This window comes from Sturnira hondurensis, unplaced genomic scaffold (genome assembly GCF_014824575.4).
Source record: "Sturnira hondurensis isolate 20B ecotype Veracruz unplaced genomic scaffold, ASM1482457v3 Scaffold0016684, whole genome shotgun sequence".
In the NCBI taxonomy this organism is placed as follows: domain Eukaryota; kingdom Metazoa; phylum Chordata; class Mammalia; order Chiroptera; family Phyllostomidae; genus Sturnira; species Sturnira hondurensis.
The window spans coordinates 3,065,401-3,088,943 of record NW_028089315.1 but is presented as its reverse complement, the minus strand read 5'-3'; the positions used below and the strand labels follow the sequence as shown (position 1 = coordinate 3,088,943).

At 40.7% G+C, this 23,543-nt stretch overlaps 1 protein-coding gene and 1 pseudogene across 2 annotated transcripts in view; one reads left to right on the top strand and one right to left on the bottom strand.

Moving 5' to 3' along the window:
• PRKG1 (protein kinase cGMP-dependent 1) overlaps nt 1–23,543 on the top strand; it is a 1,201,643-nt gene that overhangs the window by 866,234 nt on the left and 311,866 nt on the right. For both annotated transcript variants that reach the window (XM_037066937.1, XM_037066936.1), the window contains exon 5: nt 11,621–11,684. In XM_037066937.1, coding sequence (XP_036922832.1) covers nt 11,621–11,684 — 64 coding nt within the window. The remainder of the gene's footprint in view (nt 1–11,620; nt 11,685–23,543) is intronic.
• LOC119001522 (G protein pathway suppressor 2-like) lies at nt 15,517–16,448 on the bottom strand (annotated as a pseudogene).

Sequence of the window (23,543 nt, the reverse complement as noted above, 5' to 3'; positions counted from 1 at the left end):
GGTTTGTAGGCTTCTTGTATTTGTTGATCTGAGTTTTTGATCAACACTAGAAGCTTCTGGAATAGAAGACACTTCTTAATTATTTTTAAAACCTAAATTTATTTCAAGTGATTACAAAGAGTGCCTGGAGTCACAAGGAGAAAGAAGAGAACCTTGGAGGTATTTCTTCAAGAGTGGGTGTCTCTGTACGAACTCACTGAGGGAGGCTGGTGGAAAGCACCAGGTCTCCAGCTCCATCAGAGTTTCCTCCTTCCTCTGTAGGCAGGAAAGCAGAGTCAGTTGGACTTCAAGGGTCCTTTGTGACCTTGATAGCAAGGAGATTAGAGACTTAACTCTCCAGCTTCTTGGCTTGACATGCCTCCCCTATTCAGGTGTGGCCTTGAGAAAAGAGCTAGACAATGAATGCAATGACTCAATATGCCACTGAAAAAGAAGGGTTGATACTGCAAATCAAATAGAATTTAAGAAAATGAGGAAATGGGCATTTTCAGCACTCAAAAGTCTACACTGAGATTCATATCTGATGTACTAGAAAGTTGGTTTTGATTGTTGAAGGTGTTGAACAGTAATAGCATTTAGAACAAAAATGCATATAATTATGGCTGTTAATGTTTTTTGAGTGTTTACTACATGCCAGGAATCTTCTTAATCCTTTACTCATACACATCCCTTTTCACTTACTTTCAGCACGACCCGAAGCAAGAGGTGGTATTGTTCCTCTTTTTTAATCCAAAGAGGCTGAGACGTGGAGGGATTAAATTACTTGCCAAAGGCATAGCTAATAATTAGTAGCAGAGCCTGATTCAATCTGATTCTCTTTCATTCCAAAGCCCATATGTTTAATCACTATACAGTCTTCCAGGATAAGGAGTTTACATTTTCTCACATAGATGATACAATTATACCTCATGTGTCTATAATGGTTTGTTTTATTTAAAGTATTCTTACAACACATGCCAAGTAAATTGTTATTCTCATAATCTGGTGAGATAATAGGCAGCCATTGAAGGATTGAAGCCATTGTGTGATATTGGCTAAGTGTTGCTGATAGAAAATAAATCTGACAGTGATGTGTAAAGGAAGAGGGGGCAAGGAGAGACCAGTTAAAAAGGCTTCCAAAACAGAACCAGGGTCAATGCCAGATGATCCAGTTCAGGGAGAAAAGTGTGTTGAGGGCAAACAACCTTTTGATGGGCTCACCAAAGGGAAAGATCAGATAGCTGCCAGGTTTAGAGGAACCCTTCCTTTAATCCACCATCAATAGAGATTGATTTCTTTGGTAAGCCAGAGATTTCTGCTTTTATTTAATTGGTATCAGTTGTATGGAGCTACCAGTACAGAAGTAAACAGTACCTGTCAATATTCTTGACATTAAACTTGATACAGAGCTCATTTCTTATGACAGAATAGAAAGGCTACTGTTCCCCAAATGCCACCCAAAGATAATTAATATAACTCTGTATGCTCTGCTCCAGGTAGAGGGCATTGTTGAACAGTTTTGAAGATTTTTCAATTACATTTGGTATTCAATATTATTTTATATTACTTTCAAGTGTACAGTATAGGGGTAAGACTATTACATAATTTACAAATATAATTCTAGTACCTACCTGGCACCATATATAGTTATTACAGTATTATTGACTATATCCCCTATGCTGTAGTTTATATATTCAAGATTATTTTAAAACTACCTATTTGTACTTCTTAATCCTTCCCCCCTTCTCACCCAGCCTCCTATCACCCCTTCATCTGGCAACAATCAGTTTGTTTTCTGTTGAACTATTTCAGGATTTGTATTTGTTCAAGAGATAGCTTGCCTCGTAAATATGGGGCTGCATCTAATACTCTTTGTTTATATTTAAAAACCAAAGCCTTCTAATAAAATTAAACTCTTTGCAACTAAGTACTTTTTTAAAATTGCTTGTTTAGCATGGAGACAATTTAAACTGTTTTTTTTTTTTTATGTTCTTTACAAGTGCAAGGAGTCATCCTTGTCTCCTCTTTTGCTCTGTCATCCCACATCAAGTCTACCAGGGATTCCCACTGCTTCTGCTTCTGAAATGAACAGAGCTCTATCTTTTCTCACCACCTCCAGTGTACCCACCCTTTCTGAACCTCCTTCATCAGGCTTGCTGTGGGCTTCCTCTGGTCTACCAGCTTCTGCTCTTGCCCCCTTGTTGTTTATTCTTTATAGAGCTGGCGGAGTGATCTCTTTAATATATAAGTAAGATCATGTCACACCAGGCTCCACATTTCATTCAGATCAAAGCCAAGTCCTTAGAATGGTATTCCAGCCCACTGGTGAGTAAACCTTTTATTAAAAAAAAAGATTTTAATTTATTTACTTTTAGAGAGTGGGGAGGAAGGGAGAAAAAGAGGGAGAGAAACATCGATTGGTTGTCTCTTGTACGTGGACGATGCCCAACCAACCAAGCCATGCCAATCACAGCTCTCCCTCACCTGTGGAGGTTTACCTCTCTTCCACTCTCCCCACCCACACTGAACTCCAGACACCCTGACCATGTTGCCACTTTGGGAATCTACTCAGTGCTTAAAAGCCTTTGTCTTCCCTTTTCCCTCTGTCTGGATGCTCTCTCTTACATCTCAGGATAACTGTCTCCTTCACCTTGCTTAGATTTCTGCCAAAGTCCCACATTCTCAGTGAGGACATCCTGGTTCTGTTTAATATTTCAACCTACCCCTTTACCCATTGCAATCCCTGTTACCCTGTTTGACTTTTGATCATGTAAAATTCTCTTATCTTTATCGAACGTACTATATGACGTATAGAAATATATCTATATATTTATGTTTATTTTTTTCTATTTCTCTGATCAATAGGCAGGAATCTTTGGTTTTGCTTATTGACAAGTTCCAAACACCTACAACAATTTATGGCACATAGCAGGCCCTCAACAGGTTTTTATGAGTGAATAAGCCACAATATTTTACGAACAGTAATGAAATCTTTCCTTTTGAATGGACTCATTAGGACACATTTTTATCTAGTCTTAATGATCATTGTGCATTTTATATTTTTGATATTATAAAAATTAATTAATGAAATAAGAAAATCGAAATATAAGAGACATAAAGAGAAAAAAGATTAACAGTCATTTCACTTAATAGTATCCCTGTTAATTGAACAATTTCTTGACAAGCTTCTCTAGTCATAACTGTAGGGTCTTTAATAAAAAATATAACTATTTTATGATATGCACAACTTATTACCTTGTCCTTGTAATATTATATTGTCAGCATACATAATATTTCATGTTTTGTATCCTTTTCATCAATATATCACTTGTAATCACTGTATGTCAACGGTTCTCCAATTTAGGTGGGTAAAATCTATTTATATTGACTGTATTAGGAGTTAAAAATGATAATATGCTAAAATGTTAATTAACTAACTTATTTAAAAATAACAAAATAAAGATGTTATTGCATGTTAACCCAATGAGCCTATTTTTAATGAAAACAACTGTATTTTCTAAAAAAGAAGTAAACTTAGTTAAAAGAGAAGCTTGAGTTAATATTTTTACAAAAAGGTATCTGGCTTAGTAAAAAATGGCAGATTTTCACATCTTATTCTGCATTCCATTGTTTGAATTTCTTTTGTTTTTGTTGAAATATGTGAAAATAATGATCCTCACAGAGATACACAGTAGAAAAAGGAAGACTATTCTAATGGCCTTTTCAGATAACTGAACATTTGTATTTAATATTACCACAAAGCCCCCCAAATGGTAATTTATTAAAGATCAGTTGCAATGTGGAATCAAACCATACCAATGAACCCTTTATACTTCATTATACTAAAATCAATTGATTCATCTTGTACTTGGAATAGATTCTTCCTCGGGCATAATTTTATAACATCACGATTGGTCTTCTGGAAAAGACTGCTTCGCTGAATTATGCAGATATCCAATATCAAAGAACTCTTCTTTTTTATATCAATATATCACCAATGATCTCACCAGATAGTCTTCAAGTATCCAAAAAAATTGTTAAAGCCACAGTAGCAGATAAAAGTTTTTGCAGTTAAAATTTTCATTTGAAAGTTCAAATTATATATATATGGGCAACAAATTTGTCTGTTGTTTTTCTTGAAGTGAGAGACTCACTTTTTTACTTTTTACTTTTTTTTTTTTTTTGAAAAACAGTCTGCCAGATACTCAAGTCTGATTAACCAAAGTTTGTTGGACATCGCCAAGTAAAAATGATGTTCCGTAAAAAAAGTGGTTAAGTCAGCTCACAGCTCCAACAGTTCCACGCCATTTTCCATGAGACAACCGTTGTCGTCCCATACGTAGCAGACGCATTTCATGTGCACTTGCTGTTGGTCACACGGCATTAAAAATATCCACACCCAAGGGTTGAAACAAAATTAATAACTTTCACTGTTTTGTCAAAAGCATTTTAAATTAAAATGGGCGTTTTATTTTATTTTACTCTGAGTAAGTATGTGGTGATTAAGAACACAATGACAACTCATGCAGTTTAGTGTTGCTGCCTTCATTTGTGCTGAGGGGTCATCATTGCTTTTGCATCATCAGTGCAAATGTCAACATAGTTGCTTCAGGGTAAACTATAAAATCTAAAAATGTATTCCATGCTAAATAGCTCAGTACAGGGTGGGGAGAAGTTTTCATATAAAAATTATCTTTTTTGATGATTAATTTGTTCGATACCAGATAAATACAAGTGTAGCATCAAATTCAGCCATGACTGTAGATTAATTCATTTGTAAGTTTAAGTGCAATTTTGCAGGCAAGGTCTTAACTCACCTTTGTGTTTGAAGCTTAATCTTTACTTCAGCAAGGTGTTATATCATTGGACAGAGGCAGTGCAATGATTTCTTTTACTGATTTAACCCAGCAGGCATTTAGTTGAGTCAGGTACCCTGTGGGATTCTCCAGTCATTGAAGTGTGAAAATTCACCCTGGAAAATGCTTCACCTACTCCTTCATTTCTGATTTGAAAAGCTATACCAAAAATATTTTGACTTTTATAAACTCTATTATGTCTGTTTAAAAACTCAGTATTCATTGCTTAAAACTGAGTAATTGGGCTCAAAGTGACATCACAACTGGCATGATATTATTTGCAAAATGTTGTGTTGCATAAGATAATAAGGTAAATTATTATCGTCTATAATGCTGAGGGAATAATAGATTTTGCCATATTTCTAATCTTTTTTGAAAACTTAATATTTTTTATTAAGCACTTGAATTCTTTATTGTATTTTTTAAATTACCATTTAGTGAGACAAAAGCAGATGAGTAAGAGTTTTATTAGTATATCCTCAAGGGAGAGGATGGGCCTTCACAGAGTGGTGAGAAAAGGCTGAGCATAAAAGCAACAGGAGAGCCTAGGCTGGGCTGCCTTAGCTCCCTGGAAGGTCAGAGGAAAGAGGCCCTAAGGATGGTCTCAGGGGATTAGCCTGGGACAAGCTGCTGGCTGCCCATTGCCTTAGAGTTTAGGAGACAAGTGGCTATGAAGAAAGAAGTTGTGGTGGAGGGATGTGTGGAGAGAAGGAAAAGGAAAATGGCACTAGCTGCTTCCCAGAGAGAGAGAGATAGCTCGCATGCTGGGTCCTTTGTCTTGAGCTTTTTAATTCTTTCTTGCTGGTTGGGAATCTTAGGGGAGGTCTCAGGGGAGGGTTCAGCAGAATACTCATCAGTTCTCCAGGTGGGCCCTTTCAGGGTCATGGTCTCCTCTGATTGGTCAGTAACAGTGCAGGGGGTCTTTAGTCATTGTGTCACAGGTGGGCACAGGTAACCAGGTTCTTGGTGATCACGGACAAATAATTGAACCAAATACACAGAGTTTATAGCATAAAGAGAGAGAGCAGATTTATTAAGTGACAGTACACTCCACAGAACATAGGAGTGGCCAACTTCAAACAGAGATTGACCCCAGGGGATGGAGAGATTCTGTTCTTATCAGGCAGATCTTTCCTGGTTATTTTCAAGGGCTTTTATTGCGCATGTACAAGTAGTTGTATTACTTTAGAGCTACTGTGCATGTGGTCTCCCATGGTTTTCCTTGATTGGCCACCAGAGAAGGGGTTGTGCAATGTTACCAAATGGACTCCCCACCCCCAGTTCTCCTGGGGTCCCCCTGTACTAGGTTTGCTTTGCCTGCGACCAGGAAATTATAGCTCTCCATGTCAGAGACTGATGAAAGGGAAAGGCATTATTTATTCAAAAGTTATACAGACGTAAGAGTAATGAATTCATGTCTTCATTAAAATCCCAAAGTCCCTTAAAACACCCACAAACACACACAGTCCTTTCACCCAGTCTGGGGTACCGTATCTCAGGAAAAGGAATAGAAGTCCATAGTTCAGGAAGTCCCCAGTTCTTCTGAGTGTTCTGTGCCCAGCTGGCAGGCCTCCCTTGGTTCCCAGCATCATCAGCTGTGTCACTGGGATCTCTACTTCTTATTCCAAAACCACATGGCACCTTCTCATGACCCACCAGCAAGAATCCTTTCACCCCTTTCCTTCCCACGGCATCTCTCCTGTATTCTTCCAAACTGCTAAGAGAGAGCTCTGCATCGCTGCTACATCTTGCTTTTCAGCTTCCTACGCTGCATGGCAAAGGGAGACCCATAGCTGTGTGGTTCTTCTTGTCGTGACTGCTGTGCCTGGGTTTAAATCCCAGCGCCAATCTACCTCTGCAGCCCCATTTCCGACTCATCCCACAATTGGCTACACTCGCCAGCATTCTCTTATTTTTGCAGCTTTTCTGGGCTGTCATAGTAAATCCAGGCAGGTGTGGCCTTATGGAGCCAGTCATCTCCAAGCTCTTACGCAGGCTCTGTAACCAGGGGTCAGTTGCCTCCCAGTTACATCCTGGGTGGCAGTCACTCCCATTGCCCTAGCTCCAAGCATAGCTGCAGCTATTTAACATACCCATGAAACCAGTTAAAACTTATAGATATGTTAAATGACCATGGATGAGGTTATTTGCAAAACTGTTGCTATGCAAAACAACTCTCAATAGCCCTGTTCCACATGTCCTGTCCCCCAGTTCAGACTTGTGGGGGTGAGGATATCCCATATTTTTAATATTTCCTGGACACCCTGAGTTCTGGCCCCATTACAAATCTTTCTTTGGGGGGTAGCTTGCTGTGTACCCTCTTACAATTCCAGCTGGTCCTGGCATTGCCTGCCTGGTTTTGCTGCTTTTTCTGGGCCTGGGGCTGAGACACAGTGAGGCCTAGATGTCATCTCTAGGGAGGTGACCTTCTGTACTGGCTGTAAATTGCTCAGCTTTGTTTAGCTATCTGTCTCAGTTTCCCTATTCCAGTTGCCAAGCAATTTTCCTAGCTCTTTACTGTCCTGTCTCAAAGCCTCGTATTTTTCTGCTAATTGATTTCTATTTTGTTAAATCTAGAAGTGCTTCAACTGTTACTACTAATTTTTAGAGTATTCCTTTTTTAAAAATAATTCGTTAAGTTTTATTAATCAGAAATGCTGCTGAATATTTTGAGGTATTTGAAACTGTAAAACACTATGATGTTGTGGGAGGCTAAGTTCTTGTTGACAGAGTGAAGAATTACAGATGAGCAAACCTATTAATATATATAAACAAAGTTTATTGGTGATACAGTCTCAAAAAAGAAAATGAGCCTATGAACCTAGCTGAGGTGGTTGAGAAAAGCATAGGCACTGACTCTTGGTCCTGAGGATTTACATAAATTGTGGGTGCGTTGAGGGAATTACATAGTGATTTGGTGGGAGAAGGGGGCCCATACTCCTCCAGGGGAGGGTGTGACCCCTGAAGTAAGCATAAGTATGTGTGGAGGTCTGTTTACTCAGATTTTTATCTTGCTCTAGACCACCTCATGTTATTCTGTTTAAAACATACAAGTGGCCAGAGGCAGTTAATCAAAGTTATTTATGAGGTTTTTCTGCAAGTACTATGGACTCCTCCCATCCTTTTTATCCCTAAACTTCTACCTAACAGTGACATATAGCCCTGGCTGGTGTGGCTCACTTGGTTGGAGCATTGTCTGTAAACCAAAAGATCATGTGTTTGATTCCTGGTCAGGACACATGCCTAGGTTGTGGGTTCAGTCCCTGGTCAGGGTACATGCAAGAGAATCAATGTTTCTCTCTGACATCAATGTTTCTCCCCCCCCCCCCATTCCCTTCTCTCTAAAATCAATACGCATGACCTCAAGTGAGAATTAAGAAAAAAACACACATCGTGATGTATATACAATGGAATGTTACTCATGCATGAGAAAGTTGGAAACCTGCTATTGGTGACAGTGTGAATGGACCACGGGGGCATTAAGTTAAGTGAAATAAAACAGGGAAAGAAATAATACATGGCCTTACTTATACGTGGAGTCTAAATAAAAAGTTAAACTCATAGAGTGGAAAACTGGTTGCCACAAGCTGGTGTGGAGACAAAGAGAGGCTGGTGAGAGGCAACAAACTTTCAGCTGTGAATGAATGAGCTTGAGACTCCAAGGTCTAGCACAGAGGCTGTAGTTGATAACACTGTACTGTAGAAATTTGATAAGAGAAAAGCACTTGAATGTTCTCACAGACACACACACAAAATACATGAGGTGACAGGTGTGTTCATTCACTAGATTAACTAGATGGGAAACTTTAAAAAAAAACTTATCATATATCAAAATCACCACAGAGTACACTTTAAATATCTACATTTTTGTCAATAATACCTCACTAAAGCTGAAAATATAAAATAAGTAGCCCTGGCTGGTGTAGCTCAGTGGATTGAGCGCGGGCCTGCGAACCAGAGGATCGCGGTTCAATTCCCAGTCAGGGCACATGCGTGGGTTGCAGGCCGGTTCCCAGCAGGCCAACTCCCAGCAGGGGACGCACGAAAGGCAACCATACATTGATGTTTCTCTCCCTCTCTCCTTCCCTTCTAAAGATAAATAAATAAATAAAATCTTTAAAAAAAAATAAAATAAGTAGAATTATGAAAGATTATGTAAAATGCCACTCTANTATCTACATTTTTGTCAATAATACCTCACTAAAGCTGAAAATATAAAATAAGTAGAATTATGAAAGATAATTTATTTAAAATGCCATTCTAAAACTTAATGTTTTGTTTATTATTAGTGTGTTACACGGTCAAGCAAATACTAATTTTTTTCTCATGGATAAGAACTCTCATGAAAAGTATTATAGTAGGGCTTGATATAGACAAAGCATAGAAGTAATAGGTCTGTCTAAAGAGGGGAACCAATTATAATAAAATGAGAAGACCTCAGTTGTAGTTTGTGCTTTCCATAAATTCCCACTGGGATAGAAGCATTCTAATTATTCTTCCATCTCAGAAGAAACTGAAATTCAGCTCATCAAAAGAGCAAGGGGGGGCTTGGGGTTTCGACCTCCATACCTCCTGGAAACAGCTTCCTTTATCTTCCTCTGTTTCTTCCTGTGATGTGTTCCATCCAGCTGTTGAAATACATTACCTTCTGGAACTTCAAACCCACACAGCTCAGACCACAGTAGTAAATCTGGTAGAACAGGTGGTCCTGTGTGAATCGTTATACCTCTGCATAAAACCTCGGGATTTCATCAGTAGGCTTTACACTGAGTAATGGGAATCAGAGCGACAGAAAAACTCAGTGACACTTTACGCTTGTATCCAAACTGTGTTGTGAATTCTTTCACTTGATCATTCTAATCAAGCTGGAATTATTCTGTATGTCAAATATCATACATGCAAATCAATAGGCACTCATTTCAAAATTTTCCCTTACTTAAGCATTAAGGGACAATTAAATGAGAATTTAGTTCCACATCCTAGTTAGATTTTCCAGGGAAGTTTCAAGTATTATATACGGAAGAATGTTTTGTTAAAGTCATTACTATTTTACATATAAGAGAAGTTTTGTTGGTTTGTGTATTCAATATCATTCAATACTTTTTTATTTTCATTTTTTACTGGTCAATGAGGAAAAATAAGAGCACAGGGTGAAAAGAGGGAATCACCCTTTTTTGTGTGTCTACTATGAGTCTACTATGAGTTTGGCTCTTTTCTCCAGCCTGCCTGATCTGATCCTTACAGCCAAGCTAGGAAGCATCCCCACATCTCTGCTGTCACGGCTTTGTTCAACATGTGCTGTTGAGTAGTTGTTTGTAACTCACAAACACACGGGGGTTGAACAAGACAGATACTGTTCCTATTTTTGTCCTGTTGCAGTTTGTTGAGGGAAGATATCCAGTAACAGATATCTGATTATCTAATACAGTTGTAGGAAGGGGTGAAAGACTTTATAATAGAAGAACCTAATTGTTGTGGACTGCTCTGCCTGGTTTCAGGAATTGTAACCCTAACTGTCCCCCCCCCCCGCCCCGCCACGGTTAAGGATAAACAAGTGACCTCCGGAATGTGAGCCACAGGAGACAAATCTTGTCTCTGGTAGCAAATGCTGCCTCAGGTTCCTCCCTGCCCCCAAAACATGGTCGGAAGTCCATGATAGGTAAGTCTCCTCACAGCAAGGAGCAACCAAAGCCAGACTCGACCACTTGGGAGGCCTTCGTGGAAGGACTCGGGGGCTGTGATAAAGAGCGAGCAATAGACCTGTGCCTGCAGGCTATGTGACAGAGCCCGAGTCCCCATGTCCTCTGGGAGAAGTGCTTCCTGGCTCTAATCCCCTTAAACCTGAATACTTGACGGGGAGAGGTGCAGCTCTTTGCCTTGCTAGAGTGCATCCTGGGGGAAAATCCGGCATAACAAAGAATTACTGAAAAACCTGTGAAATCTGCTCTGCTAGCAGTGCTTTCATTCATATGATAAGGGTCCGAGAGGAAGTGAGTTTGTCTCCCAAAGTTTCCACAACCCCCTTTCCTGACAGACACTGATTCAGAGTAAGCCCTCAGATTTCTTTGAAATGTTATCTACTATTTGATCCTTGCCACCCAGTATTCCTGTGTGTTACAACCCAATAAAGGCCTTTGGAGGAAGGGGCCCAAAGTCTTTTTCCCCTGAGAAACTGGCCACTGCTCAAGGCATTTTTTCCTTGGAGAAACTTGCCACCTCTCCTCCCCAAGCAGATCATGTCATGTCATGTTTCCTTTCATCCATGGTGGACGAGGGGACTTGCAGGAAAAGTCGCTCCCACACCTAATCTAGCTGGGGAGGAGTTAAAGAGTAGAAAGCTGTCAGCATTGTTGAATGAAAGCCTGCAGGTGTGAATGTATCATCCCTCTGGCTGTGTTCTAAAGAATGAGTAGGAGTTGGCCTGTTGAAGAGTGTGTGTGGGGTGTGTGTGTAGAGAAGGAGAGGAAACTGAATCTGGTGACAGCAGGCTGCTAAGGCAGAGAGTGTTTTCCCCTATTATAGCTGAGGCATTTAAGGTCACAGATAAATATAACAGGGATTTGCCCTTGGTTCTGCCTAACTCCAAGCTCTTTGTCCTACTCATGAAACACACCTTTTTCCTTGTTAATTATCAAATCATGCTTAACCTATTGCTTTGATCTACATCTTCAGTGTCTCCATAATGAAGGCTTTTGCATTCTCACTCAGCCATGCTGCTGTTTTTTCTTAAAGGGAAGTAGTAAGTTGCTGTTCATCCTTTCAAAATCATGTGTTTTGTTTTTCAGTGTTCCAACGTTCCAGAGCCTTCCTGAAGAGATCCTCAGTAAGCTTGCGGACGTCCTTGAAGAGGTAATTGTTTTTGATACTTGAACTTTTTCCAGTGGGACCTAGCCCATCAGAGCTGCGCCATGATGAGTTACAAACTGCAGGGAGACCTTTTAAATATTTTAAATCACTGAGATGCTTTTTTATTTGGCTTCAAAAAAAGCAGCTCAGCACATCTGACATTTATACATAGTCAGAAATGGGCAAATCAACTACAGAGGGAGAAAAATGATATTGTAGCAAATATAATGTCACTTTGACTTCCAAGAACGGGAGATGGCGTATTTCTCTCTCATTTCAGTCATCATAAAGCAAAAGCATAGTAATTGACAGTCCGAAGCTTCTGATTAGCAAGTTTGCAACAGGAATTAGCAGTTGAGTATACATTTTATTAGCACGTGAGTATGTTTTGCACACATCATTATATGCCTGCATGTGAAAGTGTTGGTTTTACTTCTCTTTGGCTGAATTTACAAGGCATGAACAAGGATGAATAGGAACAGAGGAGGTTTACAAAGCTGCATCTTGAGGACAGGGTCTCTGGTGCCTGTAGACACAGGGAAGAAGGCAGAGTACCAGGGCACACGTGCAGGTGGGAGCTTGGAGGGGCGTTGTTCCACAGAATACCTTTCTAGTATCTTTTGTTTTCTTAGTCTAGATAGCATGCATATGAAGATTAGATAGAAGCATGAGAGGTTTGAGGACGGGGAGGTGGTATGAGAAAAACAGAAGAGTGAATGGACTAGGAAAACACAGTCTGGTTGGTGGGCATCATTCAAGGCTCCAGGGGTGTTACTAATCTCAAAATCTAAATTAAACAGGCCTGGAAGAGTTTATTTAAGGCTTGCAGCAGGGAAGAGATAAAACTCAACTCTGCAGGTGTCCTGGGTAAACTGACCGAGGATTAAGTTTTATAGCAGTGGAGAGACTGCTAATTGTCCACTTTGCTCTGCCCTATGTCTCGGTGTTCCTCCTGGTTTATCTACACATGAATGTGGGACTGCCCAGTCTGTAAGCCGCCGCCTTGTCCTGTCCTTTAGCCACTGCCTTTTCAGGAGTCCTCTCCACCCAGTTGCCCATCTCTGCCCCTCCTTACTGGTCTGGGGCTCGGAGAAGATGGCGGCGGAGTAGGACAAAGGATTTCGCTTCTCTCCACGCGCCGGAGAAGGACCTGGCTGATCTGCGGAAGAACACAGCAGATGCTAATCTGGGANCTGGAAGAGTTTATTTAAGGCTTGCAGCAGGGAAGGGATAAAACTCAACTCTGCAGAAACAAAGGTGGGAGGGTTTTTAAGTGCTGAGGTGAGTTAGTGGAAAAGTGGAGAGGACCTTGTGAAGTGTGATGAGGTCACCTCTGTCTGCTAATTATCCCTTCTGGAAGTTAGACTCCTACCCTCCTGCAGAGACTGGGAGATACAGGCCTTATCTCCTTCTCTGATTGCATTTCTAAAGAGTAGTTTTTGGTCCTTAGGAAAGACATTCCTGAGCAGTAAAACTGGCACAGGCTGGGAGCAGCTTTGTATCTTGAAGAGTCAGATTAAGCATTTACAACTGCAAACTTTCTTAAGTAAATAAATGCTCTAAGAAAATGGAAGACCAAGAACCTAGAGTCAGGAAGAAGCCTGTCTCAAGTTTAGTCAAGCTGTGTGTGGGAGTGCACAGGTGTGTGTTTTCTTTAGCCCCATTTGTTTGCCTAGATTCAGGCTGCAAGCAGGAAGAGAATTGGATGTAACCAGGATGGTTATTTTGCCAAGTAAAAAAATGTGCAGTTCAGGGAGAGGTTAGGGAGTTCAGGGTGCATGTGGAGAAAGGATTATAATGATTGACATTGGAGTTTGAACTGGGCAAGGAGTAGAGGAGCCTTGGAATGAGCAAGGGCCAGGGAGAGATTGTACGATCAATGGATTTTAGCTTCCTGAAGGATTTTCGAGGTTGTACTAAAATCTAGGTGAACTGGAAAAATACTAAAAATGTTTTTGTCTCCAGGTACTAACTATACCAGCAATTCTATCTATAGCATTTCAAAGGTTCATATACAGAAAGTATAACTTTGAGTCTTATCGGATTGAATTTCCCTAAAATTTATTGGTCTTCCTCATCTTATATTTGAATACAAAGTAAAACAGAAGTCACATTTGATTCCTACATTCAAGTATTAAAAAATTCATGAAAAAATACTGGCTGTATGTCTCTCAGAATGTACTGATCATTGTATCTAAAGCCTCTGTAAATGTAAAACTACTTTTCTTGTTTGTTTGCTTTTTTGCTTTTCTTGTTGAATACACTGAAAAACTTGCCAATGACCCCCCTTTTTTGTAAATGAAACAAAATAAAGTAAAAATTTACTTGTCCCAATCAAGCCCATAAAAAAAAAGAAAAAGAAAAATGAAAAGCCAGGTAATCCGTTAATCCTTTTCTTTCTTTTCTATGAGGTTCTGTGTAATTACATTATCAACTGAGACCATTCCAGTTGTGAGTCCCAAACATTTTTACTTCTTCCTCTCTAGTGAGTTTCTTTTTCTATATCTCCTAGATCAATTTATCTGTCATTATGTGGAAGAAGTAAGCGTTGTTCAGTGCTTTAAATTGGTCTCTCCTGTAGTGAAGATACACCTCTTTAAATTGAAAGTTTCTTAAAAGTAAGAACTCTATTGGTATTTTTTTCTACACTGGGTACCTATAAACAGTTGATAAAAACACACCAATGCCTTCCACTTTATAATGCCAACTCTGTGCCAGCGTAAGGGTTTCTCTTTAATACCATTTGAGGGAAATACTTCTACTCTTCCCAATTTTCAGTTGGGGGAACTAGGGCTCAGGTAAACAGCTAAGTAGATGGGGAGGTGTGTCACCCCACCCAGACTGACACCGAACCAGCTCCTTTCATTACAGTGCTGTACTGTATCTTGAGAATCAGTGGAATCGATAAAAAATCAACAAAAATGTTTTTTCCCACCCCTCCTAGGCACTCCTTCTGAAAATATATACTTATTTTTTTTCCTCTGGGAAATAAAAGGTGAAACAGAGACTTTTTTGGGCAGTGAAACTATTCTGTATGATACGGTGATAGTTGATATATGACATTGTGCATTTGGCAAAAACCATAGAAATGTCCAACACAAAGTGAACTCTTAAATGTAAACTATGGGTTTGATTAATAATGATATTTCAGTGTTGGTTCATCAGTTATATAAAATGTACCATAGCAATGTAAAATATTAATAGTAGGGGAAACCAGGGGTGGGGAGAAGGAGGAGTATAGGAACTCTCTATGGTTCCTGTTCAATTGTTCTGTAAACCTAAAATTTTAAGTAATAGTTTATTAGTAAGAAAAAAATGATAAAAAATGAAAACAGTTCTATGATGTAGATACTATTATTATATTTTTAGAAGAGAAAACTGGACCTTAGGAAAGGTAAGTAACTTGTTCAAGATCACATGGCTAACACACTATGGAAGCAGGATGAAAGTGTGGGCAAGACTCATACTCATACTCATATCTCTAATATAGAGATATAGAAATAGATGTTCCCAGTCAGGGCACATGCCTGGGTTGTAGTCCAGTTCCCTGCAGGCCAACTCCCAGCAGGGGACGCACAAAAGGCAACCATACATTGATGTTTCTCTCCCTCTCCCCTTCCCCTCTAAAGATAAATAAATAAAAAAAATTTAAAAAAAAAGAAATAGATGTAAAGTGTATATATATGGGTATGAGTGTAAAATAATGCTTTTTCAAAAATCCTCCCAGGGACAGGCAGATGTTAATGACCTGGGACTGGGACACAGTGGGACCCCTCACTCGAAGGAGAGGGCAGGAGTGAGGTTAAAGATGGAGTCTGGTGGTCACTTGTCAGAATCACGCGTTCTGGCTGTGCTGGAGGAAGGGAAGCCCAGGGCCAGGCTGGTCTGTAGCTGTAAGGCCTGACTTTCCTGCAGGTTGCATCTGCATAGGGATCTGGGCAATGGCAAGGAGTCCAGAGGCTGAATGCAGACCTCGTGGGGTGCGTGGGGTACAGAGAGAATGGGTTAGAGAAGTCAGTTTGCTAGTAAGCAATTCCATCTGCTTTTGTAAAGATGAGGCATCGCTAACCAGAGGAACCCTGCCTGGGTGGGCTAAAAGCAGCAGCACACAGTACAGGGCAGTGGCTGAGACAGGTACTGCACTGCAGGAAACACTGAAGGCCTCTAGGTTGCTGACTAGGATTAGAGGCTGGCTGTGTAGACCCATAATCAGGTGGGGGCCTAGCTGTCCCATAGGAGCCGCCTGATCTGCCTTCAAACTGCCAGGTCTCTGGGTTCCCTGGGGAAGCAGCTGCTGAGCCTACAGAGTGCCAGGTTGAGAGCACTTAAGGTCTGAACATCTGTTTGACTCTGTCAGTTGCCACGAGAGTCCCTGGGTGTTTGTATCCTCCAGGGCTCCCTGCGTGCTGAAGAGGTGAGCTCCTGTGCTAACAGACAGGCTCTGTAGCAGATGTCAGAGTGGTCAGATCACTCCGTTTTCCTTCCTCCTGCAAAACTTTTCTAAGCTTCAGGGAAAGCTGCTGCTGCTGCTGCTTTTTCCTGTAGGAACAAAAAAGCTTCTCCTGCAACTTCAGGATGGTCTGCTCTGGGGATATTCTGTTTCCCATCTTTTTGCTTCCTTCTCTCCTGCTCTTCCTCCATCTATTTCATCACCTTGATCATCTCTTCCTCTTCCTGCCAAGTGCACTCCCACTCTATCATGGTGTGCTGGTACAGCACCCTGGCCCTGGGCACTGAAAATTAGGGACAGTCCAGGAGCACTGGCATAATGCTAGTGGGGACACTTGGGCCATGGGCACCTGGTTCTGTCACTGACTCTGAGACCTTGGACTAGGCCCTTCTTCTCTTTGATCTCTCCACAGTCTCCTGAGTGCTGTAACTGCTGTGTCACATCCAATGACCGGAATAGATAGACAGATAGATATAAAATGCCTGCATACACACATGCACACATAGGGTCACCATCTCTGTCCTGTAGCTGAGGACGTAAGTAAAACAGAAGACGTGTGTACCAGGAAGCTGTTGGTTGGGAGACTGCCAAAGACATGTACTAAATAACAAGCACAGGAAATTTGGAAGGTGGCTACTAGAGGCATTTATCTCCCCATTAAACAAGTGGTGATTGACAACAGTTCAAAACCCTCTGGCCGGAGAAGTTATTTGCAAAGTCAGAATCCTTGGTTTACAAGATTTTTCCTCTTTAGAGTATTTATCCAAAGGTTTGGCCTTTGTTAAATCTCCCTGAGATGTGTATGTACATCTTACTCTTTCCACCTGACCTTCCAGACTCTGGCTCCCACACCTTCTTTGTCTTCCAGCTTGGTTTGGGGGGTTGTGGGATCCTCTCCCAGAAACTTCTGTAATATATTTGCAGAAAGCAGTCATGGCCTCTTGTACTTCAGAATGCATGCCCCCATCTGCGACATAACTTCTATCCCATTTGTGGTGATAGCGTCCAAATGTGAAGCCGAAACAGTTGTGTTTCATTCACTGAGTCACTCATGAGTCACATATTCATTGAAAACCTACTCAGAATACTCATTCAACAAAAATTATTGGTTTTATAGTAAGTGTCAGGCATAATTCTTGTGCAAAACCCTTTCCCCACTGGAAATTGGGATAGAAGCTCAGACACATCTGACCTTGAGGTGCTCACAGAAAATTAGGAAACAGGCAAGTTCCAAGCAACATAGGAGCAAGCACATGGCTTTGAAAGTGAAAACTGTACAAAAGAATTTAAAAGAAAAGCAAACACAAAGAGGATTAAGCAGAATTAGCCAGGGTTAAGCTTCTTAAAAAAAAAGACTTGGTATTTATAATAAAAACATGTTTGGAAGAGGAAAGAAGAGTTAGAAGTAGCCCATTGCTCTTATGCTTACAATAATTAATCATTCCTAGAAATGTAAACTGATTTGCATCATACAAAGTAAAGCAAAAAGGCAGAATGATGTTACTCTAAAGGTCTATTTATAGGACAAGCCTTGTTACCTTTATTAAAATAATAATTCTGCCCTGACTGGTGTGGCTGAGTTGGTTGGGCATTGTTTTGTAAAGCAAAGGGCCATTGGTTCGATTCCCAGTCAGGGCACATGCCTGGGTTGCAGGTTCGGTCCCAGATTGGGTATGTAGGAGAGGCAACCGATCACTGTTTCTCTTTCATATCAATGTTTCTCTCCCTCTCTTTCTCCCTCCCTTCCCTTCTCTCTAAATATATATATGTGTATAATAAAATAAAATCTTGATAATAAAATAACAGTTCTTAGGTATAAGTAATAAAGGAAAATGGTGGCTCTTCCTAGAGAGCTAGTAGAAGCCCACTTGCAGGCTCATAATAATTAAGGGAACATACAGGTTATGAGATAAACAGAATCCTCACTCACGCAGCTGCAATCTCACTAAAGCCTTGGCAGGTCACAGTTCCCTCCTCATTAATATTGACTTGACACTTGATGAACGATGATCGTTCAAGCCTGAAATACTGCCTTCCCTGGTTCAGAGCCTTATCATCCGGGAAACAGCCTTGTAGCTACTGCCCCAAGAAACTGCCTGATTCCTTCTCTGCAGGGCAGGATGTTGCCTTGCGATAGATTTCCAGGGAAATGTGGATGCAGACTGTGTGGGGAGACACAGAACTGAATGCTCGCATTATCCCCTGCTTCAAGCTGTGTGATGACTGTCTCCAGCACAAACAAGCTTTGAATTTTGTGCCTAAAACTCAAAGCCCCTGAATGCCAGCCTATGAACCAAAGGGTCACTGGTTTGATTCCCAGTTGGGGCACATGCCTGGGGTGTAGGCCAGGTCCCCAGTAGGGGGAGTGTGAGAGGCAACCACACATTGATATTTTTCTCCCTCTCTTTCTCCTTCCCTTTCCCTCTATCTAAAAATAAATAGATAAAATCTTACAAAAAATAAAACTGAAAGTCCAGCTGGCTTTCTTAACTGTAGTTTGTTATGTATGTGCTGTAAGCATAAGTAGGCTTCTATTCTTCATCGATTTATGTGTTAGATGCCTACTGTGTACAAACCCCTGAACTTGGATGTTTGGCAGCTACAAAGATGGCTCACATTTTTTAAAAAAATGATGCAAATCTTCAGTCATACTTTTGTTTAATAAGAGCAAGTTGTCTGGTGCAGACAAGGTGTTTATCACTAGGCCCTGTGAGAGGAATTCAGGGCTCATCATGATTGTCTCCTATACCATCAAACGACATTTTGCAAATGGGATCACACACATATGCCGAAGGCAGGCCACTGATTTACAGTTTCACGCAAATTCACTGCTGTTTCCAAACCCCATAAACGAGAGCAAATTGTAAGTACTAAGAAGGCTTATAAATTCTTATGTAGGAACCATTTCAAGCACTTTCCACAAATGTTTTTTAGGAAACTGATCTATTATGGATTGGTTTCCTCTTTGCAAAGCACATACATTTTAATGAATTACAAGCAGCATAGAGCAAAGCGTACAGTAACTCTGGTAATCAAATGCCTAGAAAGACCTTGTTTTGGAGCTTGCAGATACTATAGCGTAAAATGGATTCCTGTCATAAATTAAAAATGCTGACTGGGGAAACACTTCCAAAAGAAAAAAAAGACAAGTGAACATTTTCAGAAGGAAGTGCCTATTTGTAAGAAAGAGTAGTGTAGACTGGGAAAAGTAATTTTTTTGTTTTTTATTTATTCCATAAATTTTCAAAATGCAAGACATTTGTCAAATCTAAATGAGGAACATTGTTTAAAGAAGAAGGAGAAGAAAAAGAAGGAGGGAGGGAAGGAAGGCAAGCAGGAAGGGAGGGAGGGGGAGGGGACAAACAGGCCTGTGTTCATGAAAATTCTAAGTGTCATGAAAGATGAAAAAAGACTGAAGAACTGTTCCAGGTTAAAGAAGACCAAAGAAAAGTGACAATGAAATAGGTCTCAGTATTTTCATGTTCTTGAATTAGGTATTTCTCTCCCACCGCATCAAAGGCTAGGGAAAGCTGTAGCTGAATATTTCCTCAGCCAGTTGACTAATCTTTGGTAAAACCCCCTTTAGGCTTTAGTAAAATAGTTTCCCTTGAGGGCAGGCCTTGTTAAAGAGAACAGAGCCCTGGCTGGTGTAGCTCAGTGGATTGCGTGTGGGCCTGTGAATCAAAGGATCACAGTTCAATTCCCAGTCAGGGCACATGCCTAGGTTGCAGGTCAGTACCCAGCAGGGGGCGCACAAGAGGCAACCATACACTGATGTTTCTTTTCTTCCCTTCTAAAGATAAATAAATTTTAAAAAAATCTTTAAAAATAAATAAATAAATATGTTTTTAAAAAAAGAGAACAGAGAGCTCTGACTGTAGTTCACAATGATGACTTTTCCTCTTTCCCTGAGAGAAGCACAGGGCATTGCTCTTCTATATTCAGGCAAGAGCTTGTTAGAGTTCTTGTGGGTAAAACTAAAAAGTGTGAGGAATTCCTCCCCACTGCAAGACTGGGCCTCCTAGGAGCTCTCAACTCTTAAGCTAGTCCACACCGAGCATCTGGCAATGCTTCAGTGGTCGTGTAAAGTGTCCCTACTGGCAGTGGACCCAGCAGGGGCCTTATGCTCCCGTTGGTGACCTGTGAATCTCTGCTGCTCCCTCCCACCTGTCCCCTGAGTTCTCAGCGCAGCATTTTGCCCTGTGGCCTCACTTTTCTGATAGATCTAAGAAACGTTACTGGTTTTTAGTTCAGCTTTGGTTTGTGTGTATTTGTGTGTGAGGATGAGAGTGACCATTTCCAAGCCCTTTAGATGTCGGAGCAGGAACCACTGTTTTTAAATGGTCGATGTGATACCCACATGAAGCACTCAGCACAGTGCCTGGCACAAAATGATAATATATTGTTGGCTATGACTAGTATTTATTATTCTATCAAAAATGTTTTCTAATAGTTTAATAACATGATGTAATTGGTATCACAGGAGTCAGTACATCTCTCTGAGCATATTTTCAAAAAGTATTTTGTTGCCAATTAAGGTTTGGGGAAGACATTGACTATGGTCGGAGATCTGCAGGAGTCAGAATTACAGGATGACACTGGAGAAAGGACAAACCTAAATTGAAAGCTGGGCCAGAACCTGTGACGAGAGGAAGCGGACAGTGAGGAACATGAAGGACAACAGCAGAAATTTAAGCTCAGAGGAGTATGAGTTTGAGAATAGGAAAGGTAATGAAGAGGATAATAGCCTCTTTCAGTCTTTGACCCATGGCAGAGTTGATGCAGCAAGCTCTGTCCTTTGTCTTCAAAGGTGGGCTCGTGGTGGGAATTGCTATTTGTGCCAAGAGATGCTGTTGAACAGTTTATTCCAAGAAAGGCTGCCCTTTGTTCCCAGCTGTCGCCACTGCTTAGAGCGAAGCTGGCATAGACGTGTGGCCTGCCCAACCTCTTTGCTCAGACAGAGCCTCCACATCCCTGATGGCTGGTGAATCTCCCAGTGTGTCAGAATTGCCGCAGTGTTTGCAAAGTGCCAACCAAATGATCCTTCTGTCCTGCCTTGTGGTCATATCAGTTCATCACAGACTGATTGCTTAGGGCCTGTTTTCCCTAAATATGTCTTGCCTAGCATTCTGGCATAATAGTTAGTGGGATGCCCCGCTGGATCCCGAGTATCACTTATAGGAGCTTTGCTCACTTTTAAGACCTCGTGGTCAACAACCTTGCCTTACTTTTGAGTGTTAAGATTGATGTGTACTTCTGTCTGATTTTGTTACTTCAGAATATCCATTTGAGATGCATAAACTAGAAAGGTCATTTTAGCAACTCTACAGAAGGTTAGACCCTAACTGCACTGCAAACTTCCAATCAGGGCTACACCTTTACTCCAGTGTTAGTTTCCTAAATAGATAAGATTATATGACTCACTTGGGGAAGTTGTTTAAAATACAGATTTCTGCACACTATCTCAGAACTACTGAAATATATCTAAGGGAGGAGCCTGGAAACCTGTATTGTATTTTATTTTAAAATCTACGTTATTGTGGTAAAATATATATAACACAAAATTTACCATTTTAACCATTTTAAGCATATTTTATTGATTATGCTATTACACTTGTCCCATTTCACGCCCTTTGTCACCCTCTACCTTCACCCCTCCTCCCACCAGCATTTCCCCATTTAGTTCATGTCCATGGGTTGTACATCTAGGTTCTTTGGCTTTTCCATTTTGTATACTGTTCTTAACTACCCCCTGTCTATTTTGTACCTACCAATTATGTTTCTTATTCCCTGTACCTTCCCCCTCCATTCTCCCTCTCGCCTTTCCCACTGATAACTCTTCATGGGGTGTCCATTTCGGTGATTCTGTTCCTGTTCTAGTTGTTTGCTTAGTTTTTGTTATTTTAGGTTCAGTTGTTGATAGTGGTGAGCTTATTGTCATTTTACTGCTCGTAGTGTTTATCTTCTTCTATTTATTAGATAAGTCCCTTTAACATTTCATATGATAAGGGTTTGTGATTATGAACTCCTTTAACTTGACCTTATCTGGGAAGCACTTTATCTACCCTTTCATTCTAAATGGTAGGTTTGCTGGAGAGAGTAATCTTGGATATAGGTCCTTGCCTTTCATGACTTCAAATACTTTTTTTCCAGTTTCTACTTGCCTCCAAGGTCTCTTTTAAGAAATCAGCTGATAGTCCTATGGGAACTCCTTTGTAGGTAACTGTCTCCTTTTCTCTTGCTGCTTTTAAGATTCTCTCCTTCTCTTTAATCTTGAGTAATTTAATTATGATGTGTCTTGTGCTTCTTCTTGGATCCAACTTCTTTGGGACTCTCTGAGCATATCTTGCATATGCTCAGAGAGCATATGGACTTGCATATCTAGTTCCTTCAGCAGATTGGGGGAGGTTTTTTTTCATCATTTGTTCAAGTAAGTTTTCCATTTCTTGCTCTTCCTCTTCTCCTTTCTGGCACCCCTATGATTTGAATGTTGGAATAGTTAAAATTGTCCCCAAGGTTCCTCAAATTCTCCTCATTTTTTGGAATTCTTATTTCTTCATTCAATTCTGTTTGAATGTTTATTTCTTCCTCTCGCTCCAAATTGTTGATTTGAGCCCCAGTTTCCTTCCCTTCACTGTTGGATCCCTGTATATTTTCCTTTATTTCACTTTGTATCACCTTCATTTCTTTCTTTATTTTGCAGCCATACTCAATTAATTCTGTGAGCATCTTTATTACTAGTGTTTTGAACTCTGCATCAGATAGGTTGTCTACTCCTTGTTGCTTAGTTCTTTTTCTGGACTTTTGATCTCTTCTTTCTTTTGAGCTATATTTCTTTGTCTCAGCATGCCTGTTATGTTGTAAGGGGTGGAGCCTTAGGTATTCACTGGGGCAGGGCAACCCTCTTCCATGTGTTGCTGTGCTGTATGTGGGGGGTGGTCTGAGAGGGAACAATTCAGCTTGCTCTTTTGCTCAACTCTCACCCCACTTTCTTCACTTCTCACAAGCAAATTGTGCTCTTTCAGGTGCTATTTCCTGGGTGGGTGGGTTTGTGTACATTCTAGGAGCCCATGGGCTTCTCCAATGGACTCTCCTGTGAAGCTGGGAGTTTCTTCTGCTGCTGCAACCCCCATAGGTTTTTACAGACAGAAGTGAGGTTTCAGTTTCCCATGTTGGAACCCTGGGCTGCACTGTCTATCTCGCTGCCTGGTTGTGTCTCCTGGCTTACCCACATGCAAATAGGGGACCACCCTGACTGCCAGCCACTCCCTTGCCCACCCTGGTTTACCATTTTGCATCCTCCACTCCTTGGCTCCTTGTCTATGCTCCTCCAGAAGTGTGGATGAATGTAACTCCCTGGTTGTGGGACTTCCATACAATTTGATTTTCTGGTAGCTCTCATTGTTTTTTGT